At 35.7% G+C, this 17,957-nt stretch overlaps 1 protein-coding gene across 1 annotated transcript in view; it reads left to right on the top strand.

Moving 5' to 3' along the window:
* The window catches only part of Ano3 (anoctamin 3), a 279,126-nt gene that overhangs the window by 154,107 nt on the left and 107,062 nt on the right, over positions 1 to 17,957 (top strand). The window contains exons 6-8 of the mRNA XM_008841730.1: positions 7,297 to 7,397; positions 14,002 to 14,046; positions 17,478 to 17,603. Coding sequence (XP_008839952.1) covers positions 7,297 to 7,397; positions 14,002 to 14,046; positions 17,478 to 17,603 — 272 coding nt within the window. The remainder of the gene's footprint in view (positions 1 to 7,296; positions 7,398 to 14,001; positions 14,047 to 17,477; positions 17,604 to 17,957) is intronic.

Below are 17,957 nucleotides of genomic sequence, written 5' to 3' on the forward strand. Positions count from 1 at the left end.
TGTCAACTGCTGAAAGAAATTTTAGAATGTTTGAACAATGTTTTTTTTTATTAGAACTTATTTTTTCTAAATACTTTATTTATGATTTTATTTTTTATGTGTATGTATGAGTGTATTGCCTGCATGTATGCAAGTGAGCCCATGTCATACAATGCTCATAGAGGTAGGAAGTGGGCATTGGATTCCCCTATAACTTGCGTTATGGATGGTTGTTAGCTGTGATGTGGGTGCTTCAACAAACCCAGGTCCTCTACAAGAGCAGACAGTACTCTTAACTTCTAAGTCATCTCTCCAAGTTAAATGTTTGAATTTGTAAGTGCTAGGTTTTAACTAGATTTCTTAAAATCTCAAGGTATAAACGATGTCTTTGGTTGGCTACTGAGATTATTTTCTGATGAGGTTTGGCAAAGTGTTGTAGTAACTTCAGTGCATGACCTGGTGCCTTCTGCCTTTGCCTCCTTTCATTTTTCATTCACAGAATATGCTTTGAAATTAATTTTTTGAATAACAACTGTTAGGAACTCCTAAACTATAACTTGGCATTGGCATAGACAAAAGAATCATTTACAGTATTAAAACTATTTTAATATTTACCAATTAGCAGAAACACAATGGTTTAAACCACGACACAACCTTTGAGTAGGAAACTATGAACTGCCAGGTGACACAGAACTGGGAAGTGAAAGCATGACTTCTGTTTCCTATGATTGTTTTCCTTGTTTCTTTCTTATGCTTCTCTGAGGCCACTGACTCACCGTATCCCTATTCCTGGTGTGCTGGATAGCCTCAGTTGTCAACTTGGCACTCCTGGTTTGGCATGTGGCCATGTCTGTGGGACATTTTCTTGATTATTCAGTGACATGGGTGGGCCCAGCCCACTCTGGGCAGCACCACTCCTGGGCAGGTGGTCCTGTATTGTATAAGAAAGCAGACTTAGCACAGGCCAGAGGAGTAAGCCAGCAAGTAGCCCTCCTCCATAGTCTGTGCTCCAGGTTCCTGCCCTGAGTTCCTGCCTTGACTTCCCTTGAGGATAAACTACTCTGTAAGCTGCAAGTTCCGCTCCAAGATTTTGGTCAGTCTTTTTATTATAACAAAAAAAGCTAACTAGAACATCTGGTGACTATTAATATCAAGAGTTAATTATGGAAAAAAAGTCTTGTGGCAAGCTTTTATTTATTTAATTTCCTTATGATTTCCCACAAATAAGACTGATAATTTCCCAACTGCACCCAAAACAGTTTTTACACAGAAGCTATTATAATACGGGCAGTAATTTTGCTCCAATATGTTCACCTATTTACTTACGCACCAAATAATTTGGAAAGCAGAAACAAGCTTGTGGGGAACCCCGTATGTAAAGCAGGCCTCCTCACTGATGCACTGAGCTTACTAAATATGCAGAGGCCAGACTTAAACACTGAGTGTCTGTAAGATATGGTCACAACCTACCACTACTTGGTCTTCTTGTAAAGTCCAGAGATTTTTGAGTCTCCTTTGTTCCTCCAAACTGTTCTCAAGAGGTGTAATGCATGTTACTCTTAAATAACATTCTGTTCTCACTAACCAAGAGATGTTGCTCCTTGACTCTTTACTACTTCCAAAGGTGTTTTGTTTAGATTGGCACAGGACTGGAAAGATCCCTCTCATCTACTGCTATTCCTGGACAAGTGGTGTTTCATTCTGGGCTCTAGGACTTAGTTCTTCTAACTTGAATTTACTTTCTTAAGATTTATTTCCCACAGTTCAGTAAAGAGCCAGGAAACGTTGGGTTAGTCAGTGCACTCAGAACAACTGAATGCTTTACTGGCCCAGCCACCCCTATACACAGTAGTGATTGGGTTGTCCGCCCTGATTTCTCTTTCCTCTCAGGTGTCTCAAGTTAAAATAAATGGTCTAGTGTAAAGCCTTTGCTAAGGAAAAAGGTTAAGGGAAACATGTTTCTCCAGACTGTATATTAGTGTTGAAGCTGATATGCAGCAATTTTTATATTTTCCTTCTGAAAAGCCTTAATGAAATTTCATCTGGTCCTCACTAAGGAAATATGTCTGTACTTCAAACAAAGGATGGAGGGAGAGAGAATTTTAAAAATTGTATTAGTATATATTAATTATATATAGTCATTTCTTTATGATGTTGTATAACACTCATGTAATAAGTTAAACAAGATATTGGTTATATATGGAATGTGGCCAGGTGCTCTACTGCATGTGTGAACTGAAGGAAAATGACTTGACTTAAAGAGGAGTTTATATTAGGTTCTCTAGAGGAACTGAACCAATGGCATCAATAGATATTGCAAAGGGGATTAGTTAGAAGGCTTATAAAATCTGGGATGAGTAGTCCAATAATGGTTATTTGCACACTGGAGAGGCTAAGAACCTAGTAGCTGCTAAGCTGACACAGGTAGATATGCCTCAGTGTCTTAATCTGATGCTGAAGTTCTGGAATATAATCAGAGAACCACTGGTTCTCAGTCCAGGTTGGAAGGCCAAAGAATCTGTGTTCTGTTGTCAGTGATGTATGGGGGTGATCACAGTGAATGAGACTCACTCACCTGCTAGGAATGAAGGCAGAAAAACTGTTGCTGTTTCCCTCAGACTTCTTATAGCTGGGCAGTCACTGGAATGTGCTACCCACACTGAGGTAGAGTTTTCCTCCCTCTGCTAATCCTTCCATGAAATATCTTCACAGACCCACCCAGAAGCGGACCTCTTAGTTGATTCCAGATCCCATTAAGCTGACAGCCATGATTCACCACACAGACTCCATCACAAAAAGATGGAGGAATGAGAAATGCCAACAGTAACTAATTCTGACTAGTGAAGAGAGAGAGATATTTTTGGAAGGGATAGACTTTATTGGCATGAAAAGTTATTAAATGGGGTGATTTTGAGAACTACAGGTAGAGATGTTTGAAGTCTAGGGCCCAAATGAAGACTTTTTAGAATATAAATAGTAATATAAACTATGCATTGGGACAAAAACAAATGAAGCAGAAGGATAAGCCCATAAAAGAGTAGAAGAGGAGAAAAGATGTGTGAAATTATCAGGGGTTAGTGAAAGAGCAAGAGCTAAAGAGTCAAAGAGAGGAGTTGGTCATTAGGATCACACACTATGGGGAGGTCCTAGCCCAGAAGAGGTCTGTTCATTGGAGGACACAGATTCTGTGTAGAAAGTTGTGGCCTTTAGTTGCAATTGCATTTGATCAATATTGAGTTGAAAATATTTGGGGAGTATTTGAGAAAAGGAAAAACGGTATTGTGAAAATGTTGGAAGGCATGAATTTGTTAGCTGAAAGATGGAGGTTAGGGAGTCTCCCATGTTTTATACATAAACATGTGTCAGAGCTAAACACTGAGTTTTGCAAAGAGACCTCAAATACTCATGAAATTTCATACCTAAGTGGACAGTATCCAAAAGGTAGTCCCATCAGGAGTTAATGCCTATTCAAGGGCCTTCCTTATGCAGAGGAAGGTGATTTCTAATTGTTAAAGTCTGTAGTTTGTAATGTACTTCATAACAGACTTCTCTCACGCTCCTAGATTTGGAACTTTGACAGACAACATCTTATTTTCCTTGCTTTGCATCTTACAAAATAACTTTGTAAAAGACAAATTTTCTAAGCTTCCCCTTCTCAGGAGTGAATGTGGTACCTCTTGGGAATTTGGGGTGGAATAATTAAATAATAATGTGAAGTGTGAAGGTTGTGGGTGTTTTGTTCACTCTAAAAAGCAGTCTTTCATCTGAGATGAGTGGAACAGAGCGGATTGGCAGCTCTTGCTGCTAAGGGAGAAGGTAATCTTTTCCCTGGTAGCGCAGTCCTGTCACCAGAGCACCATAGTGCCTGCTACCTACAAAGAATGAAACTACTTGTCTTTTGTGTTTTAAACTGGAAGTATAACAAAAGAGAAATTAAGTCAGGAAGTTATAAAAAAAGCAGCAGTTCATACTAGTTATAAAGATCTTCCACTGTGTATGTACTTAAAGCCAAGACATGAAAATGTGGCATGTTCTAGCTGTGTGCAGTTAGCCTGATATTTTATTCACCAATAATAGTCATTGCAATGCAAAAATTCTCCTTCCAAAACATCGTTTACTTAAGGTAACTAGATTATTTCCCAGCCAATGGCTTGCCAGTGATTAATAATCAGCAAGAGGAAATCTATTAATAGTGCTAATTTGGTTCCTGACATAGTACCCGACTCCAGACTAGTTCAGACTTATTGGCTTTCCTATTTTCCCCTTTTTTTTGCCTAAGTATACTATATCAAATGTATGCTCGAAATAAGTTAGCACAGCATGCATGGTGATGAACATCTGCAACCTCAGCATACAAGAATGAGGCAGGAGGATCATGAGTTGGAGGCCACCAGGATCTACGTATCAATTTCTTTTCCATCGAGGGCTACATAGTGAGAGCCTATCTGAAAACAAGCAAACAACAATAATAAATAAAATGAACAATTTAACTCATTCATCTATTTAATACATGACTAGTGAGGGTCTAAAGGGAGTCTGACATAGAAGTAAACACTTGACTATTCAAATAAACAAAACAATGTGTCTTCCCTTGCAGCACATAAATATATAGAAGGGCAAACACTGCAGGAAAAATAAGTTTGGTCTAAGAAGGAAAGAAGCAGGAAGTAGTTGTGAGTGAGATAGTGATGGAATGGTGGACTGTGGCGGACTGTATATGCCAAGGTACATTTTAAATACAGGCAATGGAGAGTGGCAGCACTTTCTCAGAAAATAACATTTATAGAAATATAAGTTTATTGTTTGTTTTCGTAGTGTATACTCAAGTTATATTATTAAAGAAAAATACTTAATTGTTCAACTTGCACCTTGATTCAAGTCATTATACCTCACAGAATTTGAGGATAGTTGTTTATTTTGTTTTGTTTCCAAATCATAGGTTGTTGCTGGCTTTATGCTTATATAACCCAAAATCCTTGAATAGAAAGTGTACAAAACGAAGATATAGGCTCCATTACAGAGGAATCAGGTAGTTACTCACAGAGGAGTCAAAAGAGAAAAAGATTTTAGGGATGCTTCAATATTCATCTTTGCTTTGAACACCATCTGATTTGAGAAGTATACTGTCAACAGAAATGCAAAAACTGTCCGGAGCAGGTACCTCATGCCTTCAGTCATCCCTTTCTAAGCTCTTAGGCAGAGACTCTTCATTTCTCTGTAAAGAAGCTGAGGATCAGGCAGCCATTTTTTTTTCAAAAACCAAAAGATAATAAATAGTACAGATGGATTTTGTGTCTAAGTATTCAGGATTTCAAACACCACAATTTTGTTACAGTATCCTATAATTCTAAATAGATAGCCAGGATTAAAGGAATTTAAATTGTGTTCCATAAATGAAAGATGGGTTGATATACTAGAGTAGCAAATACCTCAGTGTCAAAAGCAGGAACTTTATTGATACTTGAAAATAGCTTTATACAGTTAGGCAAAAATCATACCAAATCATGAAATGTGTTTTTCAATTGCTCTGGATAGAAGAATCATTTACATAGAAGAATGTTTAAAGTGTTCATGTCTTAAATGTTTGTTTACCTATTTATTTTTATTTGATTTCATGATGGATTCAAACACAGAGCTTGAAGCATGCCAGGCAGGCACTCATTAGGGGAGTTTCATCCTAACCATTAAAATATATTATCTTTAAAAAGGTAGAAACCTTCCCATTAAGTAGTTATTTGCATGAATCAATAGTGGTTTTTAAAATTATATATACTTTCCCAAGCATAGGTAATATGCTTAGTGTTGGACTAATTCAAAGTTGTGTATAGTATATCTCTTCTGGAATTGGTAATTACAATTTCCACAATATTTTACCTGTGATTAGAAGCAAAAATATCTCAAGTAGGAAAAAATACTCAAATTATGCTGACTTGAATGTGCCATTTACTGTTTTTAGTGTAGTGATTTGCAAACTGCTAGGCCCTCACTAAGCATGAAACTATGAGAGTCCACTAGGTCAGAGCTCCTTATCATTCATACAGCCCATTATCTTTAGGATGGATCTACAAGACAGAGAAAGTAGTTTGAGGATTTAGTAGTTACTAAATAAATTGTGGCAAAAGAATAAATGAATTAATAAATAACGACTGCTGGCAATTCATTGTATTTTGTACCCTCTCTGAGTAAGAATTGGTCATGATAAACTGGAAATTCTTAGTTGGCTCATAGTTGCTCTGACTGGGCAATTTAGGTTTTGATCATGATCAATATAAATATGTCTTAAATTCCTAAAAGCATTTGGAGTGATACTGCATAAGAGATTGCTATCCCTTGTACTTAGAAGTCGGCTATGGCACAAAGTTTTTACAAAAGTAAAGATTTTATTGAAGATTGACCAACAAGAAGATATCAAACCTGCCTTTCCAATTGAATGGGGTTGGGGGAAGCCAAAGGAATGCAAGAGCACTGTGTTCATTATACCAAGAGAAGGGGACCCTTCCAGGATCTTTTGTGCAGGCATGGATGACTAGTGTGCCTATTCACAGGCCATATGTTTCTTTCCAGGGGAGTTATGTTTGGTTTGAACTTTGCATTTGTGATATCACAAGTTCATCCTTTAGGTGTGTAACCTTCTTTTATGCATGTCCATTGAGTGCCCAATTATCACATTAAATTTTCTTACCTTTTACCTTTTGGGAGGCTCCCTCCCAAGGCCCCAGGCTCACAGAACTTACATAAGACATTTTTATTTTGGGGGTTTCCTTTATGGTAGGAAGTGTGGAGTGACTAACAAACCACACAGTTCCAATGGCTTCTACGCCCCGCCCACATTCTCCATTAGCTTTTGCCCACACCTGGCCCTAGGTCTTGTTTCAGGTCTGTAAATACCCCATCTCGCTTCCACGATTGCGGGACATCATGGCCATGTTCTACATGGGCCGCATACCTCCTCCATTCATTCCAATCTCTTGTCAGGCTGTTAACTCTCCGCAGCTAACTCTCCGCCCCTGGCTGGCTTACATCCCTCAGAGGAATAAGTTTTTGGGGGGCTACACCAACCAACTTTGAGTGGACCCTGGAGCTATTTCCTTAAATACAGCAAAGAATACTTTGGCAAAGAAGAAAATTATGTACAGGTGTATACGAAGTATGCAGGTCTCAATGACACCATTATACTTTAAAGAATTATTTTAAGAATACTTTTATCTATATAGTTTTCCTTTAAGCGGATGATTGTCCTTCCTGTCAAATCAAATTATGTTGCAATATAATCTATTCTGATTCTAAATAATGGTGCTTCTCTGCTGTCCTTTACAGCCAGCTATTGCAAACCCTGATATCATGTTTATTAAAATCCACATTCCATGGGACACACTATGCAAGTATGCAGAGAGACTGAATATCAGAATGCCCTTCAGGTACTTTTATATCTTATTTCATTTTATCTCACTTTAATTAAGGTGAGTCTGTATTTTGCAATACCTAACAACTATATGTGGTCCTCTCTGGGGAGAAAATTATTTCTCTTCTAAATTTTAGACTATCCTAAGCATTTTTTTTTCAAATTTGTTTGACTAATGTGGTAAGCGTTCTGATTCCCTGGATACTTTATATCATTTCAAGGAGATTTGTCTACAGATAAGGTAAAATTGTTATTTCAAATTTTTAACTTTTAGTGAGTCCCAAGGTCAATTTCAGCTCATTTCATGCGAGTATATATAACTCTGAGAGTGGTTAGCAAGAATCACTTTTCAGTACAGGTCATCCAGGACCATTTCAAAGCTACATTCTCAGTATTAATAAGTGATAAAAATAAATCAGCCTCTTTGAAATATTTTCAGTCCTTACTTTAGGCAAACATAGGTGGAAAAGAAATTTGTTGGCCTACCTTGAATATTTGGTGTTATATGCAGAATGTATCAATTCACCCATCATGTTTCAAAGTAAAATTCAATGGTGTTCACACTTTATAAAAAATGTTAGCTCATATTGACAATAATAACTTTTACATTATAAATTTTATCAGTTGCTAAGGATTTAAAAATCTCAGAGGAAGTGAGATTCCAAGTAAAAGAACTTTAATAAGGCAGAGTGGACAAAGAATGCAACTCAAAAATATGAGACAAGTTTCCAGAGTTGGTAGCATGTAAGAGGCCAACTGAGGTAGGTTCATAAGACCCTAGAGCAACAGGATGAGATGCTGATGCACATATCTTTAGACACCTGAAACGGTTCAAGCTTTAAAAGCTGTAACCTCAGTCACTATGCAAAAATAAAATATTAAGCATTAGAAACTACTGCAAAACCTTGCTGACAGTATTAGGTTTATTATCTAAATTAGTTTATATTAATGTTAGACTATAAATTCTAAAGTTTTCTTTGGAGATACTATTTAATAAACAAGCGAATAAAACCACAAAGATCTTGAAAAAAAAAATACCTAGGCCTGGTGCCAGATCACAAGTAGATGATCACATCTACTTGAGAGGCTGAGATAGGAGGATTACAAATTGAAGGCCTACAGAGTGTGTTCAAGATCAGCCTGGGCGACTTAGTAAGGCTCTGTGTCAAAACATAAAGGAGGAAGAAGTCTGTGGATATAACTGGAAATAAAATTTAGTGGTTCAGCATTTACCTAGCTTGCAATTCTTTAAGTTCATATCCCACTATTGACAATCAGATAAAAATGATGACCTTGGCAAACATGCAAAACAAAAACTAAGGAGAAAAAATTTTCAGCACCGTATTCATGCTTTTTGTAGAGATATTTCCATTCTCACATGGATTTAATTCAATTTTAAAAACTGGAAGGAGATGGAGCATACTGCCTTCTTTTCTGTCATTTACATTATTCCTCCCATTTTGAGAAAAGATCCAGAAACTTGGTGATTGAGTAATTGGTATGTTCACATAATTTTCTAATAATCTTTATTACATTTTATTCTTTTGTTCTTTTTCTTAAGAAATGCATTAAAAACACCTCTTTGCCCCACTGTGAGTGACATCGTTTTGTGTTCATTAGAGGATAGGTCTCTGAGCTGAGTTTCACAATGTCCTTCCATTCTGCAGACATTTGGAAGGCTTTTTTCTTCATCTGATAGCTTTTTAAACATTATATTCATGTTTTCATTTCCTGGTAAGACCACATTTGAAAAGAGAATGCATATATTCAAGGAGAAAATAGAAAAAATTAAATTTAATGAATTTATAATTTCTTCTTATTGATGTCTAAAGTTCTCTTATGTTTAAAAAGTTTATGATTGCTGCGTTATTGAAATTTTTAGGACGTGTCATCGACATCCTCAGAATGTAATAATCAAATGTTAGAAAATGTACAGCATTTATCAAAGTATGACAGCAAGACTAGTTCTACAAGTCCTTAAAGAATATCCTGTGACCAAGATTATTCTTAAAATTTGAATTAATAACTATTCACTATAGAACTTTTTAGAGTTAAATTTTCTGGGAAAATTTAATAAGATTGAAAATTCTGAAAGCTGCATGCAGAGATTCTCGCACATTGAATCCAGGATGGAATTGCGTGCACATATTTTCAGCAAGTACCCTACATTGTTCTGGTGTTGATGATAAAGAAACATCATCTTTGATTTTATTTGTTTGGTTTTATATTTAAAATGTGTGAAAGGAAAACAGCTCAAGTTGTGAAGATCAACTGCCCCCAACATCCAACCCAGAGCCTGGCATCCTCTCCTGGCTCCTCAGTATTCACAAGTGGCTCTTGAATGGGTGGAGGTCACTGGAAACAGTGATTCATATCATTATTACTTAAAATTTTAAGTAACAGATGTGGTAGGTAGGTAGGTAGGTAGGTAGGTAGGTAGGTAACAAAATGCAACCTTGATACAAGTGTAAATTAACAGAATCCTAATAGGAAAATAATGGAAAATAAGGAGAGCTGTGCATGTGGAAACACGCAGTTAAAAATCACAAGATGGGGCCATATAAGTGGAAAAGAATTGGTCCTGAAAGTTCATACATGCAAAGGAAGGAGAACACCAGTTGATTATGACTTCATAGACTGTGCTTACATTGTTTACTATTTGGAAAATATAATTGAAAACAACACCCCAACCCAGAAAAAAAAAAAAACTCCGAGATTGAAAAAGGAAAAGAAATCTTACCATTCTATGGGACCAATCTGATATAAGCCCTGCATCTATATTCTCAAAATGTAAGAAGATGTGAACACATGAATAGTTGAACTTAATTCATCTTAGATTCACCAGATGATTAGATCTTTAAATGACTATAGAAAAAGAAAAATAGAGCTTTTCTACTGACAGGAAGTTTTATGAGATGTTTCAAGGCTTCCACTAAAGGTAGAACCTCCACCATATTAGGCGATCTCCACAGGTGCTCTCATTTCACAGACATGGTTCTAGGTCCTTGGTGAAGACTAGTGTAAGGTAAAGAGGAAAAGGAGTCTGTCTGTTTTCCTGGAAAATTTATATACATTCATCAAAGGAGGAGAAAATACTTACAATGACATTTTCTTAAGCAAATGTTTTAGAAAAGGGAGGAAGAATTAAGTCTCTGATTTTAAACTTCTATTGTCTTATTACTAGTCCAGAAAGTATATTTATTTGTCTTCTATGACTTTGCTTCCATTTTTTATTTCTCTCAAAGCATTTTCAAAACATTTAAAAAGAATATATGAGAAATATTTCAGAATATCTGCATTGAAGAATGGTGTTTAACCCACACAGCACCCACCCCGCTGTGCCCTGCTGTAACTTTGGCTCCTATTGATCCTGCTCCTGGAGTTTTTCATACTGAAAATTGCTTTAAATTGATTTATACATCTGTAAAAATTTTTTAAAGAATTATTTGTTTCACAAATGTTTGTTAAATGCAAAATGCCATTAGGTATTTAAGGAGAAAACTGAATTGTGAATTACACAAAAGCTCATTCATTCATCAGCCATCTGAGTGCTGTTTTCCAAGTAGTGTGCCAAGGACACATCAAATGTGAAGCCAGCAGAACTGCAACTTTTGTCCTCTAGAAATACTTATGGAGACAAGGGTACAGTTAATGACATGAGGGTAAATGGTGAAGACAGTGTGTGTAGAGGAAGTTCAGAAACAAGATGGACTTACAGGCAATACAAAATCAACAGTGCATGCATACGCAACTTTTGTCTATGTTTGAAGAAAATGAAGAAAGACATTTAAAATGCTAGCTTAGGATAGAAAGAGCAACACTGAAAATTTCATATTTGAATTTAGCTTTGGGATATGGCAAAGAGACTTTAAATTCTTATGAGAGTTCTGTGGGGGAAGAGAACTTATAGAAAGATGTATATTTAAAAGGGACGTTTGGCTTACATGATGCAGTCTGGGTAGTCCAACAGCAGCTGTTCACACTGGAAAGGATGAGAACTCAGTATCAGCTCAGTCCATTTAAGCTGTGTCATCCCTCTGCAAATAATTTAATTAAGAAAATCTCTCACCAGAGCACCTAGCATCTTGTCTTTTAATTGATTCAAGATCAAGGCAGGTTATCAACCAAGATAAACCATACAACATGTGACTGATATTAAATATGGTATCTCAAAAAGTTATCTAAGAATTTCATAACACAATCAGAAGTGATTATTGATTATTAATTATTCCATTGTGTAGTTTACTGTTGCTCTGAAGTAGATTTTAATGGTAAGGATAAAGGGGCATTTTATTATTATTATTATTATTATTATTATTATTATTATTATTATTATTATTATTATTATTATTATTATTATTATTATTATTATTATTATTATTATTATTATTATTATTATTATTATTATTATTATTATTATTATTATTATTATTATTATTATTAATTATTTGGTATTTTTGAGACAGGGTCTCTCTGTAGCTTCAGCTGGCCCAAAATTCACTCTGTAGACCAAGCTGGCCTTGATCTTAAAGGAATCCATCTGCCTCTGCTTCCCAAGTACTACCATACCCAGTTTAGAGGGGCTCTTTATAAAACCCCAAATATCAGAGTCCCAAGCTCCAATCAGAAGCTATAGGGGAAATCTGTCAGAGAATAAATGAAATACTGTCCCTTGAATTTTTACCTTCTGCAATCAAATCTCTGACAGTCCTGCTTAAAACTCTCTTCCCTTCTCCTTTTTATCAAAAAAAACAGCATTACTTCTTTTAAAAAATATTTTATTTATTATTTTCATTTTATGTGTATGATTGTATTGCTTGCAGGTATGTAAGTGCTCCTGGTTTGTGAATTACCCATGGTGGTCAGAGAAGGCTCCAGATTCCCTGAACTGGAGTTACAGACAGTTGTTAACTGTCGTGTGGATGCTAGGAACTGACCCAGGTCCTCTGCAAGAGCAGACTGTGCTCAGCCATATCTCCAGCCCCCAAATGTAGCATTACTTCTAAGATCTTTCTTCATTTGTGTTGCATTAATCAATTACGGTGATGGTTTTTGTTTCTTTCTCATTCTTCATTTCAGAATATCCCCTAGTATTTTAGTTTTATATTTTTATCATAAAATTTATTCTTTTACCATTTCATTGCATGTATATAATGCAATCTGATTACTCTCACCTCCTCCCTTTATGTCCCACACACTTCTGTAAAACTCCCCTCTTCTTACAAGCCCCTTTTTACAGTAGTGTCTTTTTATTCTCTTTTGTGAGCAATTGAGTTTAACCAGGAATGTCCATGAGGCCATGGATGTGAAACTAGTCATTAGAAGCTGGTGGGCTCACCAATGAATATTCAGATGTATATCTCAAGATAAGATGCCCCCTTCCCAAGAAAGCATCAATAGTAAATAGTTCCCATGAACCCTTCCCCATTGACAGGCCTAGTCACATGCAGGCCCAGTGAAGACAGCCACAGCTGCTATATGTTCATTACTGCCATGCTGCATTGTGCCCAGATGATAGCATTTTCCTGTCCTTGTCTCAGTCATCCCTCTTACATTTGTTCCACTCCCTCTTCCACCCATTTCCTCAGCGCCTTGTGGGGTCATATAAATAATGACTTATTTGAGTCTGAGCAGTCAGCATTTCCTACTCTCTTCACTTTGAGCAGCCAGGAGTCTCTACATTCATGATCATTCACTGCAGAGAAGCCTCACTGACCAACACTGAGAGTAGCGTTTGCCTATAGTGTAAGCAAGAACATTTAGGAGGCAGTTTGACACCATGTCAAATTAGCAAGACACAGTAGTTTTCACTTTCTGTGATCTAGATTAAACCAAGTTAGCAGCAGTTCCTAAACCTTACAGTGACTTGCACTGTTAGTCACCTTATATTCTATTATCTATCAAGAATCCAGGTAGAACTACTTTACCTGGAGGTTTACTGCTACTCATGTCTCAAGAATCAACACAAGCAACTTCTTCCTGGAAAAATTCAGTTGGCTTTCTTCCCTCTATATAAAAACAAACTGAGACTCCCTTCCTAGATAAAGTCTGTCATAATAGTTGCTAGCCACCATGTTGGTGCTGGGATTCGAATCAACTCTGCAAGAGCAGCTAGTGTCTGCTTATTGGCATTATCACAGTTAATCACAGCTGATTACTTGTTACCTGAATGGTAAAGGAATCTCCCTGTGAGAAGAGACCATTTCTCTCTACAGTTTTAGTGGACATACCTTATTTCTTATCAAATTAGATGTACTTATTACATATATGTATAGATAGATGGATGGATAAATGGATGGTTGAATTGATGACAATACAGAACATGTTAGCACGCAATCCAGTATGTACACACTGAGTGACAGAAGACAGGTATTCCAATTAAAATGATATATTCAAAAGGATTCTTTAGATTTCTTAAGTTTATTATTAGAGACTTACATTCTGAAATTAAATTGTATGAATTTATTATTTTTCATGTTATAATGTAATGGCTTGATTCCAAATATCTTAAAATTTTTAGCATATGGAAGTCAGAGCATTGCTAAACTCAATATTATTGGATGCTCTTAGGAGCATGTTGAATTATATTTTCCTCAGCTTATTTCTATTTTTTTTTTCAGGAAAAAATGTTATTACATTGACCAGAAGAACAAATCAGTGAGCAGGTTGGTGGATGTTGCATAATTTCTTTATAACTAGTTTATTATTTTGAAATAAAATAAAGGAGATGCTTGATGATCAATATCAACAGGGACAAATTTTAGCAATAAAATCGTGTTGATTTATTTAAGCAATTTCCAGAGACTTATAAAAGGAAGCAGATAATTTTTTTCCTATTTACGATGGCTGTTCCTGAGATCCTCTATGAAATAATGGTATAGAAGGAAGATTCCAATCACGTTAGCATCTTAGGAGCTATAAAATTTTTAAATACGTATGAAATGAGAGTTAATGGACAAATGATGACATACAATAGTAATAAAACTGTAGACCTAGAAATAAGTTCTGGGTCACTAAATCCAACTTTCTTATTTGACAGTAATGGTAAGGACTGGCTTCCAGAACAAAGCAGCAGCTTCCTAAGGACAAATAGCATCCTTTACGTTGCAGTGTTCTTTTGCTTCTTTTCTTATTATAGCAAGAAATAAGAACTTTCCAAGAACTTCATCTTAACACATTAGCTCTTCACCTATTGTGGTCAGCTTAGCTATGGAAAAGAAATTAATTCACAAACCAGAGACCGAGAAACTTTTCTGTCTGAATCTCCTTAGTTTTGTCTAACTATAATAAACGAGCTCTATTTAATGAGTGCCCAAACAAAAGGCTTTATTTTGGTTATGTCTCTGTTCATTGCAAAAAACAAATAATTAATAAAGAGAAAACATGGCGGAAATCAACATGGCAGTGTATTTAATGAGTAACGTGGCAGAATAAGACAGGTCAGAATGACACAAAGCTATAAAAACATCCATTGTGACTGACAGTCATTTTAGGAAAGAACTGGATAAATCAATTCTTTTACTGAGGAAAATAGAGAAATATAATTTTAAGCTTTATAAATCAAGATCAGAGAATATTTTTAAACCTTAAATTTTAGTCTGGGAGGATTTCATAACGAAATAAGAAAAGTCATAGAATACTATGACTAATATTTAAATGACTTAAAAATAATGGTGGGACTGGAGAAATGGCTCAGAGGTTACGAAATGGCTCAGTGGTTGGGAGCACTGACTGCTCTTGCAGAGGATACCAAGGGATAAATAATTTATAGGCAATTATTCAGTTTTTGAAGACCATCATGTCTCTAGGCTCCTTTAGAGGGAACAACTAGGACCTTATAATTGCAGCAATTTAATTTCTACTTACAACACATTTCACATTCAAATATTAAGGCATCATCAAAACAGCCTGCAAGGAAGACTAAACAAAAATTAGGCAGCTTTGCATATGAACGACAATAATAAACCCCCTTAGCATCTCTACTCCCAATCCCTGCCAGAGTTTCACAGCTATTTCGGCAGTTTGTATTTTAACCAGGTTTTTTTTAACCCCTTACTCCATCTAATTTTTAGTTTCCAGAGTACTCTCTTAGCTTGACCCTGATTTTGTAATAATCTTCATGTTATATGACAAAACTTAGAGTTATAAGAAGTACAGCATGATCAAAGCTTATTGAAACTAAATAATGTGTTAGATTATGCTGTCAAGGTTGTAGCACTACAAACAGTAGCAGTAACATTCAATTCTATTATCATCGTACATAATTGAATGCATTCTATCTTACATGTGCTGTCCACTTCTCAAAAATATCCTTTCACATAATAATGAAAAAATTAAGTGAGGCTCAAAGAAGAAAATAAATTAGGCTGTAGATCCTGGTTGCAAATCCAGGACTGATAATACTTCATCATCAGAGACCCTTTTTACCATTGCCACAAAGAACATGAAGGATGAAATTCATATTTTTTTCTATTAACAATATGAAGTGTAGACTCCAATTTAGAAATACACTTTTATTTCTTGATTATTGTAGCCAGAAATTGTAGCCTCTGAGTTGCTGTGGCAGATCAGCATGTTTTGAATACAGTTGGACATTCTTTTCCCCGTTGTTCTCCTGGCTATTTAGCAAAATAGAAAGAGTAGGATCCCTTCCTCTCTCTAGAGCCTCAGAGCATGAGCTCAAACATTGCACTGTGTTGTCTAGTTTCAGTGCAACCAACAAATTCCAGACTGAGACACTCATCTTTACCACTTTACCTTTTAAAACCAATGTTAAATTTTAGAATTCCAGAGTAACTGATCTACAATCCATCTAATGTTGTCTCCATATCTGTGTACTAACCTCAGGAGATGGTGATACATTATGATTTCAGAGGCCTTTGTTTATGATGAGAATCAGTAAAGTATATACCTCCAAAACTGCATTTTACTTTAGGCAAACAGGAAATGCTGTGGACCCTCCAAAATTAAACACAACTTGGCATCCAAGTGATGGTCCTGCTTGGTCAACAAACAAGCAAGATTTTTACATCCTGAGCTTTACAGTAGGGTTTGATTCTTACTTAAAATTCCTCATGGAAATTTTACCATAATAAACCTTAATGAACTAATTCTTAAGATATGGTTTTTATTCTCCTATTTTTATTGCTTTTTATTCTCTTATTTTATAATGAAGTATAAATAGAATTGGCCAAACAAATATTGAAAGAGTGTGGTACTTATCCAAGCATGTATTATATCTGTACTGCTACTTTGGCTTATCTATTACAAGAAGATACCAAAATTTGCCTGACAGATATCATTTTCAGTGTGGAAATGTTTTATAATATTTTTAGTGAAAACAGTTCCTGTTAGAGCAACAGAATTTAGATTTTCAGAATCAATACTGAAGAGCTGTCTCTTCTTATTATTTACTTTTTAATTTGTAAAATGAATATGATTAATATCAGCATTCTAGTTTCTTTTCAATTGTTGTGACAAAACACTCTGACCAATATTAACTTGGGGAGAAAGTGGGCTGAGCTCTCCCACATCACTCAATAATCAAGAAAATATGCCACAGCCATGGCCTCAGGGCCAGTCCAATGGAGACATTTCCCCAATTGAGGCTCCCTCAACCCAGTTGTGCAGGTGTGTCAAGTTGACAAGCACAATCAGTATATATATAGGCTATTCATATGTATGTAAATCCACACATTTTAATAGAATCAGGGAGAAATATATATAAATTAATGACACATATATCATTAATAAATGCATTGTGCTGCTTTTCAAAGAATACCCTCATCTACCAACATCTTATGCATGGTAATTTAAAAATATTTTCTACAAGGATAATATAATTTCTCTGAAAGATTTTAAATATGCACAATTTTTCTTTACTTTCTAATTTTATTCTTCTATGTGGAAACAGAAGTGTGTGCGTGTGTGTGTGTGTGTGTGTGTGTGTGTGTGTGTGTGTGTGTGTATGGAGTTTAGATGTCTGCCTGTCTTGTGTATTTTTTATTTTCTGTAATACTTAAGAAAACTGTCATAGAAGGCTGACATAACTTTGGAATACAACCTAATCTACTTCTGAAATGTGGCTTGGTTCTAGGGCACAAAATTATTTCAAAAGAATCAAAAAGTGGATGTCCCATAACCCAATGGTCCTAGACAAATCAGCTTTTCCAGAGGAGTCTGCCTGCTACACTGGCCCATTCAGCAGAGCTCGGATTCACCAGTGAGTGCCCATTGTTCCTCCACAGCCGCCTTCCTACTTTTCATTATCCTTAGCTTATTCATGAATAACAGTAACCGGCACCAATTCCATTGAGCACCAATTAGGTCAGAGAATGGGTCATTGTATTAAAGCATATATGTAACTTATGAACACCACTAAGTGAACATTTTTAATTTTTATTAATTCTATGATTTAGAGACATTCAAGTAAGAAATATTAAATATTAAGCCAAGAGCTGGTAATCTAGCTCCTCTTTCAAAGTAATTATTATGCTTGATCATTCAGTTAAGATAATGATGGTAAAATAACAGAATTGAAATACTATGTTATATATGTTATATATGTTATATGTTA

This window comes from Nannospalax galili, unplaced genomic scaffold (genome assembly GCF_000622305.1).
Source record: "Nannospalax galili isolate Female #2095 unplaced genomic scaffold, S.galili_v1.0 scaffold481, whole genome shotgun sequence".
In the NCBI taxonomy this organism is placed as follows: Eukaryota; Metazoa; Chordata; class Mammalia; order Rodentia; family Spalacidae; genus Nannospalax; species Nannospalax galili.